Raw genomic sequence first — 18,387 nt, forward strand, 5'->3', positions numbered from 1 at the left:
AGGTCATCGAGCTTTATGTTTACTGGGTTTCTTACTATATCCCCTGGTGGAAACACTCCCACTTTGGGAGCTATGGCCTTTAATTGCACAGAACTTAAAATGACAAGATTGGAAGCTGAGATTTTCTAAATGGGCTTCTAGGGGTCTTGTTGACAGGGTTATTTCTTCTCCCAGTCCTTGTTATCAAACCATGTTTTCTATGTTTTGGGGATTCAGCATCATGTCATAGCTGTTCATTTTACATGAATAACAGTCTTACAGATATCCAAAGCTGACACCTCAGCTGTTCCTTCAAGAGACTATTCCACCAGTCCGTTAGGCCAACAGTTTCCGCATGTTATGGCGGGAGATTGTCATATGCACACCACCATATCTCTTTTGCTAAAAGTATAGTCTTTGATCTAGGGTGATGTATGCAGAATCCTATTCACTCAGGTCACTCTGTGAGTCCTAGGATGGTGGTACCAACTGAGTTATTAGCCCACCCCACCCCCGAGGCTGATCAGTCTGTAAGCCTAACACACAGGAATTTTGTTGTCTGATAACAGAAATCAGCTGACATCTACTACCATGTCATCCTGCTTATTTGTTTATATAGTCCTCTTTCTGTCGTGGACACTCTTCGTTGATCATACACCTGTTCTTAGTGCTCACTCCTATGGCCCCGTCCATATGCTTTCCTCTCAGGCTTCCTTTTACCCAAACAGTCTTATTCCTGACCCACCAGGTAAATCACTTCCCACTGCCCATAGTCCAGTGTATCCTTACCTCAGGCCACTTCTCTCTCCACACAAAGTATGTGAACTCGTGCCCTACCCAAGTTTCTGCCCATTAGTAGAATCTTCCACACCACTCTCTTTGAAGACCATAGCCATGTGGGGCTAAAATGTATTTGTGTTATATATTTATTTCAATATGCCCATTTTTCAGAGGCTTTTGGCCCCTTCTTTCACAATCTGCCAGAGAAATTTTCACAATTCTACTTTATGTAATGTAAACAGTAATTTTTTCCAAGCTTACTAAAGTCAGCCATCAACATGGAAGAATATTTCCATCCATGTTGACGCACTCTTCTTCATCCAGCTTTGTATCTGATCCCCCTGACCTGACATCATCGTAACTTCTTCCAGACACTCATTTACCCTGGCCAAGACATGTTAGTCCCTCAGCACCTTTGGTGTTTAACCCTTTCGTCCCAGAGCAGGCCTAGCACTTCCTAGTCAGGCCACGTTGGGACTTGACCCTAGGGGTTGCTCTGTTTGCCAGAAGGGGAGGTGGACACAGGTCCAGACAAAGGCAAGATTTGCTTTGTAAGAACACAACCACTTTTGAGGTCTCTTCATGATTTCAGCAAGAGGGGCAGGGGAGCTCTCCTCTGACAGGAAGAATGGACCACTCATAGAGATCCAAAGCATTCCAGGGAGAGTCCATGTTTTAAGGCTCAAGTGTGACTTTCCATATGTCCCCATCCTAACTCAGGTCCCACTCCTTTTATACTGGGACCTTTCCTGTCTTTGATGCAGGAGACTTGCCGTGGCTGAGAATTCAACCTTCTACGAATGCTCTGCTTGTTTTATTATTAGATCCTGACGTTTGCTATGAATTTGTGATTGACCAGCCAGCTTACATTTTCTTTCCTCCAAGCATCAGTGATTGTCAATGGCAGTCATCTATTTCTAGTTTCCTTGTAACTACTATTTCCCCTGGAGTAATGTAGGTGATTGAGCGAGGTTTATTCACATGCTAAAAGTCACAGAATCTGAGTGAACACTAATAGGCAAACACTTTTCATATCTGCTTATACCACAATTTCTCTGGTCCCATTGGCCAAACCAAGTTGCATGGCCACGTCCAGAGAAATATGGAAATGACTACTCAGTGGTGCTGGTATAGGGAGACAACAGCCCACCACAAACAGTGGTAGATTAATCTACCACATAAGGTGAGAGCTTCAAGTTCCAGGTGATATTCAATGACCTGTTGGCTGGAATGTGCATGAAATGCATCTGCACCACTTCCTCTAGAGAAAATCATTATTTTTCTATTATTTATGTTTTAGGTTCAACATTTGTTGGATTCAAGAATGTTTGTTCTGGTGAAACTAATGTGATATTCATCACTAATCCTTTAAATGAGGATTTACAGCATCCAATCCATGTGAAGAACATACACTTGATTGATACTACTGAACAATCAAAAATATTTATACATAGGCCTGATATAAGGTAAAATATATGAAAACCTACTTTTATTCCTCTCTTTATCATTTTTCACTGTCTTCTGTCCCGGCCATACCTCTGGTAAAGTTGCTATGTTAAAGTAACTATTACTTTTATAAAATTTTAATCAGCATTATGAAAATTAAGACTAAATGCTTGCCTGACCAGGCGGTGGTACAGTGGATAGAGCATCGAACTGGGATGTGGAGGACCCAGGTTCGAGACCCTGAGGTCGTCAGCTTGAATGCAGGCTCATCTGGTTTGAGCAAGGTTCACTAGCTTTAGCTCAAGGTTGCTGGCTTAAGCAAGGGGTCACTTGGTCTGCTGTAGCCCCCCAGACAAGGCACATATGAGAAATCATTCAATGAACAACTAAAAAACTGCCACATAGAATTGATTTTTCTCATTTCTCTCCCTTCCTGTCTGTCTGTCCCTACCTGTCCCTCTCTCTGACTCTGTCTCTGCTGCAAAAAAAAACCAAAAAAAACAAAAAAAAAACAAAAACAACAACAACAACTAAATGCTTAGTGTTTTCAGTTAAGCTGAAGAGGCTGGGCCTTGATATGTATGGTTTTTCTCATACTGATTTTTCCATGCATTATAAATAATGCTATCATTAAACTTATAAGATAGAAATAGGATTAGAAGTGTACCATACATTAATATCTCTCCATTAATAGCTATTAGGAATGAGAGACATTTCTATCATTTCTGCCCTTTTCATTACCTCTTTTGCTTCCTATTGCTTTCTAAGTGTCTTACCACATGCACCCCAACATGTAGTTTGAAATTAAATCTCAGTCATAATCACTGTGACTGAGAATGCGCAGAAATTTAGAACAGTGGTTTTTTAATCACAAAGGTAAGATGGTGTCAGAATATTTGTAGAAGCTGAACCACTTAGAAGCTAAGTCATAAAAGAATATCGTCGATAATTGCTACTCTTCCTAAGAGGGGCAGACCAGGAATTTAGATGTAAGACAATATTGGAGGTAAGAAATTTTTTATTATAGATCTTTTCCCATTTTTGATATAGGGAGAAGACACAAAGTAATACTGTCAGATAGACAGCTGTTCAGAGAAATGCAATGTTTCATTAGTAGTTGAACTTCACCTGATTTTGTTTTGATGCCAGCCTTACAGAACTTTATTTAATAATTGTGGAACTGAAGTGTTTTTATTGCTCAATAGAGACTCTCTCTACTGGGAAGTTATCAGCTTCTATTTTGGTATCATTTAATCTTTAAGATTTAATATATAGTTTTAATATCTAGGTCATGAAGAACATATTACATTATAAAATATAATGTCTTTGAGTCCTGTGCTTTAATTGGAATACTGCTGGCACTCTTCCAGAGTCCTTTTACTAGGCTATTTACCTGGTCCCCAAATGCTCTAAACATGGGCCAATAATTACATAAGATTGCCTTCTTTTCCAGAAATTTGTTCTTAACCAAACAAGAATAGCTTTGGGAGGCAAAAACCCTCCCTGCCAACCACCTCCTTGCAGACCATGGAAAATGACTAATTATTCAGGAATACAAAAGACCAGTTCCTTGACTCCATCTCCAGCTAGGAACAAATCTGGGAGCAATTTGTAATGCAAAGATTCCCCTGATGTCATCTTGAAGCTAATCTATAGACCATAGTCATCTCCATTCTCCTTTCATTTCTTTTTTCTTTTTTTTGTGATTCCTTCCCTCCCTTTTTTATTTAGAAAATTACATTTAACAGGGTGACATTAGTCAAGAAGAGTACGTAGATTTTGGGCAAACATTTCCACATCATTTGGACAGTCAGTTGTGTTGTATACCCATCACCCAATATCAAACCATCCTCCATCACCTTATATTTGTCCCTCTTTTTATCCTTCCCTCAACCCCCTTCTCCTCACCCTCCCCCCATTCCTCTTCTTATGGTAACCACTGCTCTCTTATCTATGTCCATGAGTCTCAATTTTGTATCCATTTTCTTTCCCTTGCTCTTTTTTATTTTTATTTTTTGTGGTTGAGAATGCAAGTCAAGGATTGGTTGTTTCCTTCTGCCCTCCCTGAAGGTAGAACAGTTGGGAGTATCATCTTCATGCCCTAAGAACTTATACAGTTTCAGACTATATCAGCTCACAGCAGGCTTAACTAAGGATGGCAGATGTACTGGCTCAGAAAAGAACGATGTAAAAATAAGTCAAAACACACAAACCTTTGGACATACTTGTATCTAAAACTGTCTTTCCCTTGCTCTAAATGGCCCTCCTTCCTTTTTTAGTGGACTCCCTCAATAACTAGCTTGAACAAAAGTCTACATCTCAGCCTCTGTGTCTTTGGAACCTGAAGTCAGACAGAGCCCTAAGCTGTAATATGAGCACCACTAGGCACCTATGTACCAAATTGTTTACAAAAGCACTCTGCACATACTTGAAAGCAAAGAACACATAAACTACAGAAATATTTATTCAGATCATATCCAAAGTCATTACAGTATTATAGTAAGGGAAAACTTATAGCTTTACGTCTTTCTTATAGCAAAAAGGAAGAGATATGCTATATACTATCTAATAAATCTGAACTTTCCACTATAACTTTGTTGCTATAACTCTGAAATCAATTGTATTTCCCTATAGAATATATGATGGTCTAGTGTAAGTGTACTGTATACCCTATATGCTGTACAATGTATAGTACAGTGTAAACTGAGCAGCTATTTTATTATAACCAGTTAACAATCAACACTCCAGGTGGCCCAAGATGAAAGCAGAATCCCATCTGTTGTTGAACTGCATTATAAGTTTATAGTATTTCATCTCTTACAGTTTGGGTTTCAACATAATGCTTACTAAAATATGTAGCATAAAAATCATAATCCAAATATGTCTCTTTGTAAATACATAAGCAAAAGTCTGTGAGAATATATATTAATCTGCAGCTGGTGTTGACCCTAAGCGCTTGAGATAGGAAGGTGAAGGGGATTGAACTTTTACTGAGTATTTAGGTTATTATTTATTTATTTATTTTGTAGGTGAGAGGAGGGGAGATAGTGAGGCAGACTCCCACATACACCCCGACCTGGATCTACCAAGCAACCCCATGCCAATACTCAAGTATTGAGCTATTTTTAGTACCTAAAGCTGATGCAATCCAATCTAGCTATCCTCAGTACCTGTGTCCATGCTTGAACCAATCAAACCACTGGCTGTGGGAGGAGAAGAGGGAAATAAAGGGGAGAGGGAGAGGGGTAGAGGCAAATGGTTGTTTCTCCTGTGTACCCTAACCAGGAATCGAATCCAGAACATCCATAGACTGGGTCAACACTATTTAGGTTATTTTATAGTAAGCACGCAATGCTTATATAACATGTAAAGACATATTCAAAAAAGAGAAGAAAGGGAAAAATAATGAAGACTTCCTGCTAACAGGAATTTTGTATGTTCTGAACAGTAAACTCTTCACCTGCTCAGTGAGGCAATGTTAGTATGTTATGAGCCATTCACAGATAGGAAATCTATTATTCAACAAAATATGAACCAACAAAATGGCATTCTAATTCTGTATCCCAAAGATGTAACTTGTCCTTTTGAAATGTTAATGAATTCATAGTAGACCAAATCAATACAATGGAAAACAGACCTCATTACAATACTTATTATGTATGCTACTTGGTCCTACTCTGAATCCTATATGAAATGATAAGATTTAATCAATCAATTTATTTTTTGGATGCTCTCTTATCAAATACTCAAGTATTTTTAATTGCTCCCTGGAAATAAGGGAGGGATACTAAATCTAGTTATCTATTCATTTTACCTTTTCTCCATAGGAAGGTGAATCCATCTGATTGTGTAGACATGGTTTGTGATGCCAAAAGGAAATCTTTCCTCAGAGATCTGGATGGCTCCTTTCTGGGGCGTTCTGGTGCAGTGATACCTCAATCAGAATACGAATGGAATGGAAATAGCCAGTTTGGAATTGGAGACTACAGAATTCCTAAAGTGATGCTCACATATCCAAATGGAAGTAGAATTCCTGTCACCGAGAAAGCACCTTATAAAGGTGTGTTGGATATTATTCTGTTAGTCTTCAAATTTGTGAAACAAAATAAATCTTTAGTTTTAATGATTGATGTGTTCAACCAATAATGCATTTTCTACTTATTAATGTTACATAACAAGAAAGAATAATATGTGGATGGTTTTGCAAAGAGATTGCATTGCTAAACGTATATACCTATGTTTCTAGGAATTATTAGAGATTCAACCTGTAAATACATTCCAGAATGGCAGAGCTATCGATGCTTTGGGATGGAATATGCAATGATGGTTATTGAAAGCCTGGATTCTGACACAGAAACTCGAAGACTCTCACCAGTGGCTATAGTGAGCAGTGGTTATATAGATCTCATTAATGGTAGGTGTTCAATGTCAACAAACTAAAGTTACTCAAAGCATTCACTATTTATCACGCGCATGGAGACATTTCATAAATTATTTATAACATAAAACTAGCAAACATCATGATTTCTTTGCCTCCCACCTGTAAGAAAGATCTATATATAAGAGAGATATTTGACCCTTCAGCAGTGCTCCATATTAGAAAGCCAGGGCAGTGATTCGAAATTGAGCAGTAGAAGAAGACAGAGAGGAAACATTTCTTGAGTGATCTTCATACTTACAATGATAAGGTAACAAATGCTTTTAGGAAAAAGTTGTCCTGAGTGTCCCCCAAAAGACAATGTGCCTTACATAAATTTTAAAACAGTAATGTATTATTTAGAATTCTTGAGAGCAAGTTTCGTTTTTATTTCCGATTCCTTCATTTGCTGAGAACATCTTGTCAAGATCTAGGTTCCTTACATTCTGATTGTTGTGCCTCTGGTTCAGAGGGGACACAAATGTCTCTAAAAGAATTTAGATCAAGACTTTTTCCACATTCTAGGACTTTTTCAGTGAATGAGATGAACTTCTAAAAGCTACTGCAGACAGAGGGTATTGATTCAGTGTATAATCCCTTCAATGTAAGAAATGTCCAAACCTGTAAGAATTTTTATGAGTTTATTTGAACCAAACTGTCAACAGTTATCAGGAAGCAAAGTCTCAAAGGACTGAGAAAATACTCCAGAGAATGGTGGCTTTACCACTTATTTCATAGATCAGAATCAGAGGGAAGACGTAGGGGGTTACATGAAATTGATTGATGATAGATTAGGGAGGCATGTGAAAGCAAAGGGGATTGGATAAAAAGCAAAAGTGTATCTATTGAAACTTCTTTTACATAGGCAAACATAAGATAGTTAACAGTTAATTAACATGATAATAATAACAATGAGGGGATTTCATGGTTTCTGCTCTGGTGGGATGCTCGCCTTGACTGGGACAGGGAAAAAAGATTAGCCTTACATTTCAAAGGCGTGTCATCAGGTATGTTATTGTAGATGCAAAAGACGACAGGCTTTATTAAGGTAAGCCAGGGGTCCCCAAACTACGGCCCGGCCCATGGGCCGCATGCGGCCCCCTGAGGCCATTTATCCGGCTCCCACTGCACTTCCTATAGGGGCACCTCTTTCATTGGTGGTTGGTGAGAGGAGCATAGTTCCCATTGAAATACTGGTCAGTTTGTTGATTTAAATTTACTTGTTCTTTATTTTAAATATTGTATTCTCATTTTGTTTTTTTACTTTAAAATAAGATATGTGCAGTGTGCATAGGGATTTGTTCATAGTTTTTTTTTATAGTCTGGCCCTCCAACGGTCTGAGGGACAGTGAACTGGCCCCCTGTGTAAAAAGTTTGGGGACTCCTGAGGTAAGCATTGCCCTTTGTTAGAGAAAAAGGCCTTTCTAGGACAGGACTACCCACCACAAACTGCTTTTAGTTAGGGAGTTTTCATTTCAGACCATCCTGTGTGGTTACTGTAGGTCTCTGAGTTTGTAAGGCCTCCTTTGAGCTTGTCAGGTTCAACCTGTGGCCTTTTTTTTTTTTTTGTCCACAACCTTGAAATAGCACTGGGAGCTCGAGATTAGTCCCTAGGAGGGGTTAAGGGTCTTTCAGTGCCAAAGCGGCCTGTGACCTGGCAGTGTCATAACATTCACTGAAATATTCCAAGAAAAGTCAACAAAACAGCCTTTCCCCCACAAAAATATCATTTTTAAAAACGTGTAAAAGGGAATAAAATGAGCAAATAAGGTGTTGGGCAAACAAGTGTGTAAGGCTTACTCACTTATACTTTGCCTGACTGGTGCATGAGCCCGGGGCAGCACCTCCTTCCTGTGTATGATCTATGTAAGACTTCAGATGCTTGTCCTCAGGGCTGCAGATTGTACACTGCAGGTTGCCTACCGCCATTGGGAGAGACCTTCTTTGCTATTGTTTGCCGGAGAAGGGGTGTCCCCCACCCCTGGCCTGTTCGCTTGTCAGCCCAGAGAGAGAGGGAAGAGGTTTGCCCTTCCTGCTTGCTCGTCCACCATTGCGAAACTCTAATAAACAAAATGACCCACCATTTTCTGGCTTCACAGTTCCTTTACCATCTGCCCAAAGCCAATGAGAACCTGCATGGCCCCGGCCACCAGCCTTACATGAGGAGTGTTTCAAAGTTACGTGAATTTTAAGCTCTCCTCACTTCTCTTGCTCCAACTTGCAATCAACCCAATTTCAAATGCTGCCTTTGGGATCTTATAGAGCAGAGAGATTGTGGGAAGAATTTCAGACCAGTCATTGAAATTGTTTTATATGATGGAGAAGATTTCATTTTATTTTTACATTCCTCTTTTCTGAAAGGCAATACAAGTTTTCCATTTACAATAGTGACATGACATTTCTCTTTAAAATAAATTTAAAATGTAAGAAGTAATTCTCAATTTAAAGAAAAGCCTTAAGTAAATGATAGTAACATTTCAAAAATTATGAAGGTGTTAAAATAATCACTGGAACTTGGGACGCACTATAGTAGGTGGCTTTTGTTGCTTTAAGTTTTTCATTTTATATGTGGAAATTTATGTTTGTTTTAGGAATCCACAAAGAAGGTTTATTTAAAGGTAGAATTTGTATTTTATATACTAAGGAAAAATTTATGTTCTCCTCAAGCTGCAGAAGTTTATATTGACTTAAAATTTGATTGTAGTCCAGTTATAAATATTGATAATTTCAAGTAAGCCAGGTAACTGATCAAAACTAATAAATAAATACATCAAGAAAATTCAGCTTCCCATATCTCACTCAATTATATATATATATAAAATCTCAAATTATATATATATATATAATCTCAGCCTCTTTAAAACTGAAGTGAAATAAAGAAATTGGCCACAAAAGTCATGGCGTACTTGTTCTAGAAATGTCTTGATCCGGGTAGAAAAGCATCCATTATCTTTTGGCTTTCTAGATGTTTTATTGGAGGGTTACTTCTCAAATTGCTTCAGTTCATTAGTGATGCTGACCCTCCAACAGCACCTATAATCACACTCTTTGAGAAAAATGTATTAAAGCCCTGATGAAGTGACTCAGTGAATAAAGTATCGTCCTGACGCACCAGAGGAGGATGGTTAAAGACAATAAAAAACCTAAAGAGTTTGTTGATTACACACTAACCAATGAACAAATGAGTGAGTGCAAGAATGAATTAATAAATCAGTGGTTCAGACACAAATATCTGTGTTTCCAGGTACCGTACAGGCTTTATTTTTAACAAATTAACTCCGTTACAAGATATTTTTTCAGCAAAGTCTGAGAAGGTTGGCTCCCTACCCAAGCATATTTGATAAGTAGGAGAAAGGATGAAGTGTTTTCTTTCTTACCACATAGCCTGGGTTTAAATATGGTTATTAAAGTAGAGAACCATGCAAATCTACCATTTCCTCATTGACCTTCTAGTACACAGTAAACTCAGTAAACTACCCTTCTGACCCTGGGCAGTGTAAATGGAAGGGTAGGTGAGAGGAGTTGCTTCCCTGCCTTTCTTTTTAAGCCAAAGTTTGAGAAATAACTTAGGTTACTGGGTAGATGAATGGATGTAAATGCTGAACATGACCACTGCAATTTATTTTTAATACCATTACTTGTCAGACTTTGTATTAATAACATTCATCATAGGGAACATGAACTTTCATTTTATGTGAATTTAGGCCCACAGGATCATGGTTGGTGTGCCGGGTACACCTGCCAGAGAAGACTATCTCTGTTTCATAGCATTGTGGCTCTGAACCAATCGTATGAAGTTTACTTCACTGGCACCAGTCCTCAGAATCTTCGACTGATGTTACTTAATGTTGACCATGACAAGGTAAAGCAAGATAGAAATTATCTTTTTCTTTCTTTCTTTCTTTCTTTCTTTCTTTCTTTCTTTCTTTCTTTCTTTCTTTCTTTCTTTCTTTCTTTCTTTCTTCTTTCTTTCTTTCTTTCTTTCTTTCTTTCTTTCTCTCTTTCTCTCTTTCTCTCTTTCTCTCTTTCTTTTTATTAAGTGAGAGGTGAGGAGGCAGAGAGACAGACTCCCACATGCACCTCAACTGGAATCCACTGGGCAAACCCCCTACTGGGCGATGCTCTGCCCAGCTGGGGCCGCTGCTCCATTGCTCAGCAACTGAGCTATTTCAGCGCCTGAGGCGAGGCCATGGTGCCACCCTCAGCACCTGGGGTCAACTTGCTTGAACTATTAGAGCCATGGTTGCAGGCGGGGAAGAGAGAAAGAGAAAGATAGAAGGGGGGAGAGGTGGAGAAAGAGATGGTCACTTCCCCTGTGTGCCCTCACTGGAATCAAACCTGGGACTTTCACAAGCCAGGCCAACACTCTACCACTAAGCCAACCGAGCAGGGCAGAAATGATTTTTTAAGAGTTACTGGTGTCAGACCTGTGGTGGCGCAGTGGATAAAGCGTCAACCTGGAAACACTGAGGTTGCCGGTTCGAAACCCTGGGCTTGCCTGGTCAAGGCGCATATGGGAGTTGATGCTTCCTGCTCCTCCCCCCTTCTCTCTCTCTCTCCTCTCTATAATGAATAAATAAAAAAATCTAAAAAAAAAAAAAAAAAGAGTTACTGGTGTCAATAAGTTGCTTATATTTCTAGCTGCTAAGGACTTTATCTTCTCCCCTGTTCTTTTGGACATCCTTTTCAAAGATCATGAGGGTACTAGTGAAAATACTGTTAGTTCAGACAGTTTTTGTCAGCCTGAAAGCACATGTGTGTACCAAATACCTCTCTCCCATATGCACTTGATTCATATATAAGGCATGACAGTGAGGCCTATGATTTGTGTGCTCAAACAGTAAACCTGAATTTTTACATAAAAAGAGTGCATAGCCAAAACTGGTCACAAGAATTATATATTTATTCTTCCATGCTACTATTATTTATATGTGTCATAAATATACCTTTGGACTTTACTTCAGAAATCACAGCATGTTATCTAAAATATCTCAGGTCTTTGGTATAAACTAAATTCAGCTGGAATGATAAATTTATATAGATGTCAGTAGGAAAGAATATGAGGTTAAGCAGTGATCTCATAATTTAGATTTTCTTTTCTACGAGTCTGAGACTTGAAAGTATCAGAATATAAGGAATGTGAAGAAAGGATGCTAATGAACTGACCCAGAGAGAGGGGTAGAAGGAGACACCTGCCCCTTCTCAGGGGAATCCATCCCTTTGGTTGCTCAAGATAAAACCTCAGATCCATCCTCTCTTTCTCTCATATTCCTCATCTAGTCCATCTGCAAATCCTCTTGAGTCTCCCTTCAGAGCATACAGAATCTGAGCACTTCTCCCCATCCCCACTGCTACCATCCAGCTGGAGCCAACATTATCTCTTCCTTGGATGAAGGCAGTTGCTTCCCAACTCCTCCTCTTCCTGCTTTAGCTTTGCCCCCTCCACTGTCTAGTCTCACCTTCATAGCCACAGGGATACCTTCAAAATGTAAGCCAGATTAGGTCATTCTTCTTCCCCAAACCCTACAATAATTTTCCTATTGGTCTTTGTCCAAGAGGCAGAGTCCTCACAGGGGCTTACAAGACTCTCCCTTAGCTCTTCCACTTCTTATTTAACTCTTCCAGCCGCACTGGGCTCCTTGCTGTCCTCAACACACCAAGAGGCTACCACTTGGGCCTGTGTTTGGATGTTGAGTCTGCCTCCAGCTTTCTTCCCTGGGTGGCTAAATCCCCATCTCCTCAACTCCCACTCGCTCCTGAGCCTGACCCGGATTACCCTTCTTCTGGGCTCTCGCAATTCCTTGTACTCTGATCTACCTTTTCTTTTTTCTATAGCACTTACCAATTTCTAACCTGCCTGATACTTTACTTTTTTATTATTTCTATTCTTCTCTGTCTCCTCACTCTACATTGTAAGTTTAAATAGAGCAGGGACTTTTGAGAGCTCCTAGAATAATGCCTGGCTCAGATAGACCCTTGATTTTTGAATGAAAGATAGTATTTTTTATTTTAAAAATAACAATGGCAACTACTAAGTAATATGACTGTTAATATCCTGAGCCTCGCCCCGGCTGTTTGACTCAGTGGTAGAGCGTCGGCCTGGCGTGTGTAAGTCCCGGGTTCGATTCCCGGCCAGGGCACACAGGAGAAGCGCCCATCTGCTTCTCCACCCCTCCCCCTCTCCTTCCTCTCTGTCTCTCTCTCCCCCTCCCACAGCCAAGGCTCCATTGGAGCAAAGATGGCCCGGGTGCTGGGGATGGCTCCGTGGCCTCTGCCTCAGGCGCTAGAATGGCTCTGGTCGCCACAGAGAGACGCCCCGGATGGGCAGAGCATCGCCCCCTGGTGGGCGTGCCAGGTGGATCCCAGTTGGGCGCATGCAGGAGTCTGTCTGACTGCCTCCCCATTTCCAGCTTCAGAAAAATACAATATATATATCCTGAGCCTCTGTAGATAATCTCAAAAGAAGATTCCTCCCTGTCTTGCAAAAGCAGATCTTCTTGCTTTAAGATTATATCTGATAGCATGAGATTTAGGGAATATAAGCATGGAAAATGAACAAAACTGAATCAGAAATGTTAATTATTTGGGTTGATTTTTATTACTCTTACTGTCATATATGTCTCAGAAATAAGTATTTTTTCCAACATTCTGTAAGCTAATTGTGTGTGGTTGCATTATACAGAGTATCGCTAAGTTCCCTGTTTCCTCCACACTTGGAGTTGAAAGCCTATATTGAACTGTTATCTTTTAAATGGACCCTTTCTTTAATTTAGAGATTCTCCTCTAGTAATTTCTTTCTTACACTACACATTTCTACTGAGAATTAGCAATTAAGTTGTAACATCCATATGAATGGTTGAACGTGAGTCCATTTAATAATTTTAACTCAATATTTAGCCTAAGCCCATAAAATTTAGTTTTAGTTTTTTTCAAAAGGTGTAGTTGAAGGAAATTTTTTAAGTGCTAAATTCTAAATATTCTGTTTCATTGTTCTCTTAAGATGCAAAAATGTTTATTTTTGACAGGCTGTTCTGGTAGGAATTTTTTTTTCCACATGGCAGCGTTTGGATGTCTATGTGAACAAAGCATTGGTCTGTCCCCAAAATACAGTCTGGAACTCCCAGCAGAAGCACTGTGAACTTAAGAGTCACTTGTATACAGGTATTTACTCAGAATAATATAATGTACAATGTATATGTAATTAATTACATGTAAAATTCTTTGTTAATATTTTGTTATTAATATTTTTAGTCCGTCAACCATTAACAAATGTAAGATAAAATGGTTTTTAGCCACCAAATACTAAGATGTGTTTATTTATAATATGTGTGTCCTAAAAGATTACTTCTGAGAGAAGTCTCATCTGTCTGCACACATGCAGATACCAGTTTTCTGTGGATAATGGACATTAACATTCTACTCATTTAGTTTAGTTATTCCTATGTACAGAAAAAATGTTTGTTAGAATTTTTATCTTATTTCTGCTTTACTTTTTTTCACAGAGGTCAGAGCCTAAATTAATTGACAGTCACCAGAAGTATTACTAGAAAACTAGTATAACATCAACCTAAGACTATGAAGTAAATATCATAAACTAAACTCTGGATTTAAATAAAATATTTGGAAGAGGCTAAACTTACCAATCTACTAATATTTGCAAAAGCAGGATTTTTTTCTGCTCTTGAAGTCTTTTTGTTAAATTGGTATTAATAATATGGTCAATACATTTCATTCCACACATGCGACTTTTTATTTTTAGATGTGCACTGTAAACTTCACTAACAAGCACATAAATGTGTGTGTGCTATGGGTCATAATATAAGCAAACATGAGAATAGGGATGGATACCCATATTCATGACCTTCTATGGAGCAAGTCCTATTTCTATTAGTAATGTGAACAGCTAATATTACCAGAGACATTACTATGTGCCAGGCAGTGTTCTAAGTGCCTTGTATAAAATATCACATTGTTATTGTATCCTGATAATAACCCTATGAGGTGGGCGCAGATGAGTAAACTGAGACTCAAAGAGGTAAAGTAATTTGCCAAGGTCTCTGTCTTAGCTCAAGCTGCCATAACAAAATACCATAAACTTGAGGACTTAAAATATTTTTATTTTCTCACAGTTCTGGAAGCTGCTGGTCAGGGTGCCAGGATGGTCAGGTTTGGTGAGAGCTGGCAGGGCCTACTTCTCCTTGTAGGACAGAGAGAGAGTGACAGCACACAAGCTCTCTGGTATCTCTTCTTATAGGGCACTGATCCATCACAAAGTCCCCACCCACGTGACCTCATCTAAACCTAAGTACCTCTCAAAAACCACTTGTCCAAATCCCTTCATGTTTGGAGTTAGGGCTCCAACATAGGAATTGGGGGGGGCGCAATTCAGTCCATAGCAATATCAAAGCTAGTAAGGGCAGATCAAGGACTCAAACGCAGACGCTAGCGCTAGAACCCAAACGCTTAACCGTTATGCTCTATTACCTCCTTATTAGCTAGGAGAGTCAGTGTTATCTTTTTTGTGTACAAATAATTGTGTGTTTACAGCTTAATGTTCGTTCATTTTAGCTGTTTTTTTCAAACACTTTTTGTACCAAGTACTCTATCATTCAAGTCAGGAAAGTGAAAACTATTCCAACAGGCAGAATTTAATATGGGGAATTGGTTCTATAGGTGTTGAAATGGCTGAAAAACAGTCACTGCTCTCTTACAGATTTTTTTTTCCCTGAAATGATATTGTTTTTAAATAAACATTTTGCTTTGGCACTTAGAATGCAAAATAATCTTGTTTTATGAATCTATACATATTTTTTAGATTACCCTAATTTTTTTAAATCTATGTCTCTGCTTCCTCACATTTTTATGAAGATATGAGATAGTTACCTAGGATAAATGGTATATGCTTGATTATAATACAAAAGTACATTCTTCAGATTCACAGAATGTTTCAACCAAATTGCATCTAGAATGTATCCTAGTAGGTATTAAAGAAAAGATAGTAATAATGATATGACTTCTTAATGCCATTGTTATGAATGTTTATTACATTCATAAGAAATACCCTCTCCTATGCCTGACCTGTGGTGGCACAGTGGATATAGCGTTGACCTGGAACGCTGAGGTCGCCAGTTTGAAACCCTGTGCTTGCCTGGTCAAGGCACATATGGGAGCTGATGCTTCCTGCTCCTCCCCCCTTCCTCTCTCTCTCTCTCTCTCTCTTCTCTCTAAAATGAATAAATTCTAAAAATACATATATACATAAAAAATATCCCCTTCTTTCTAAAATTTTAAGTTCTTTTTCTTAGTAAACCTGACTATGAAATGTAAAAATCTACACGTCTTATTCCAGCACTATTATACAATTCAGCCTCTGTCAGGGCTCAATATATGTTAGTAGATATATTACCTCTTTGAAACTCCGCCATAAAATCTTGTATACATACGTTCATTCATTGTATATAATAATTTCAATCACTTTTATAAAATTTACCTATTTAGTTGAATTTGTTTTGCATTGATCAAAGATTTTTCTGGCTGAAATGTAAACCTGTTGTATTGGTGTAAGATCCTCCTGGGATATTTTAATATATATTTCATTTGTAGTACATACGTTTGTCTTGTTAAAAATAGAAGCACTGATTTGATATATATCATGGCACAAACTAGGTGGCTGTTATAGTTAAATTTACATTTTTTTAAATTACCAAATGCCTTCAGTCAAGGCTTTAAAGTTCTGAACATGTAAATAATTATAATACTGGCCCCTGAATTCTTAGATTTTATTTCTCATTTACACTGTTTATGATACTGTTTTTTAAATTAAATTTAATATCTAATGATTATTATTATTTTTTTTTCTGAAGCTGGAAACGGGAGAGACAGTCAGACAGACTCCCGCATGCGCCCGACCGGGATCCACCCAGCACGCCCACCAGGGGGCGATGCTCTGCCCCTCCGGGGCGTCGCTCTGCCGCGACCAGAGCCACTCTAGCGCCTGGGGCAGAGGCCAAGAAGCCATCCCCAGCGCCCGGGCCATCTTTGCTCCAATGGAGCCTTGGCTGCGGGAGGGGAAGAGAGAGACAGAGAGGAAGGAGGGGGAGGAGTGGAGAAGCAAATGGGCGCTTCTCCTATGTGCCCTGGCCGGGAATCGAACCCAGGTCCCCCGCACTCCAGGCCGACGCTCTACCGCTGAGCCAACTGGTCAGGGCATCTAATGATTATTTTTTAAATTACTTTTTAATAAATTTTTAATTTAAAAATTTAATATGTAATGATTATTAAAGGTATTTAAAGGATTTACTTTAATTTTGCTTGTCAGTTCTGGTTTGTTTTCAATATGCATACTTTCTTTCTTATGAAAGAATGGTAATGTTGAACTCTCAGAATTTTCTAAATTTAAACAAATATTAAATACTACGTGGTAATTGGGATCATATAAGTATGTTTAACCATGCTGTTTTGGCTTTTTTTCTTCATAGAGCAATTCATTCCTAGCCTGAATTCCGCTGTCCTGGGTGAAAACTACTTTGATAAAACCTATCAGATGCTTTACCTTTTGGTTAAAGGAACTGTACCTGTTGAAATCCACACTACTGCAGCCATATTTGTATCTTTCCACATGCCTGCTGTAACAGAAGATGACTTTTATAGTTCTCATCACCTGGTTAGAAATCTTGCTTTGTTCCTAAAGATACCAAGTGACAAAATCCGTATCAGCAAAATAACAGGAGGGAGGAGTCTGCGGAAGAAGAGGTCCACGGGACTCACAGTTGATCTGGAGATCGGAGATCCTCCCCCTCTCTTCATAAGCAATGACACCACAGGTATGAGGACTAGGCTTTGAGACAGAGCAATGTAATTACCAAATCCACACCCGTAAATAACCCCTTCAAGGCTTGGTAAGCATGGCCTCAGGAAATCCCACCAACCCCGCATCCCTGCCCTAGAAAGACCTAGAGACCCTTTTCTGTGCCCTAATCCTGTAATCCTAACCTATTTAGTAGTTACAAAAGAATTTGAGGTTCTATTTTATTATTGTAGCAATTAATAAATTCAACAAAAGGATTTTACCTGACATAAAAAAGATCTGAGAAGTGACCGAAGGAAGTGGCCCTATAGCTGAGAGATTAAACATGAAGATGGTTGTCAGTGAAAAGAGGGAGGGAGGAAGTTCAAGGCTGAGGAGTAGTCCTGAGAGTTTGGTGTATTAGAATCGGTAAAGGGCCAACTGGTCTGCAGTGGAAGGAGCCAAAGGGAGCTGCTGGCAATGGAGCTGAGAAGCGGACTGGTGCTAGACAGAAGAGCTCAAGGTCTTTGTGAGTAGAATAAAATACTGTGGAAAGGAAAGCCCAAGGAAAGGGTTGGCCCTCGGAGATTGTGAGCAGTGAAGTGGTGAGATAGATGTCCATAATAAAATCATAGGTTTACCCAGCAGGTACAAATATGCAAGCATTATGTCCAGTCATTAACCCCTACAACTAATCTAATCAGCCTCACTGACCACTGCCCTTTCTCTCTCCTTCACTCTCCATACCCTCCTTTTCTAGATATCAGATAAAAATAAACTCCACTGTCCCATCACAGGTGTCTTTGCTGGTTTTAATCATTTCCATAGAATGACGCATTTTGGGCATTTGGGTGAATGCTCAGTCTTCATGTTTTCTTCTTCTCCATCTGTTCAGTCTGTTCAACTTGGTATCTGAATACCAAGGGGCTTCCTGACCTCAGGCCTTCATGGTGCCCTCTGGATTTAATAGTCCCTGCTA

At 39.1% G+C, this 18,387-nt stretch overlaps 1 protein-coding gene across 1 annotated transcript in view; it reads left to right on the forward strand.

Annotated features, from left to right (window-relative positions):
• The window catches only part of PKHD1L1 (PKHD1 like 1), a 163,462-nt gene that overhangs the window by 134,283 nt on the left and 10,792 nt on the right, over positions 1-18,387 (forward strand). Inside the window, exons 68-73 of the mRNA XM_066379362.1 lie at positions 2,060-2,225; positions 6,033-6,265; positions 6,452-6,619; positions 10,327-10,484; positions 13,648-13,783; positions 17,101-17,445. Coding sequence (XP_066235459.1) covers positions 2,060-2,225; positions 6,033-6,265; positions 6,452-6,619; positions 10,327-10,484; positions 13,648-13,783; positions 17,101-17,445 — 1,206 coding nt within the window. The remainder of the gene's footprint in view (positions 1-2,059; positions 2,226-6,032; positions 6,266-6,451; positions 6,620-10,326; positions 10,485-13,647; positions 13,784-17,100; positions 17,446-18,387) is intronic.

This window comes from Saccopteryx leptura, chromosome 3, assembly GCF_036850995.1.
Source record: "Saccopteryx leptura isolate mSacLep1 chromosome 3, mSacLep1_pri_phased_curated, whole genome shotgun sequence".
In the NCBI taxonomy this organism is placed as follows: Eukaryota; Metazoa; Chordata; class Mammalia; order Chiroptera; family Emballonuridae; genus Saccopteryx; species Saccopteryx leptura.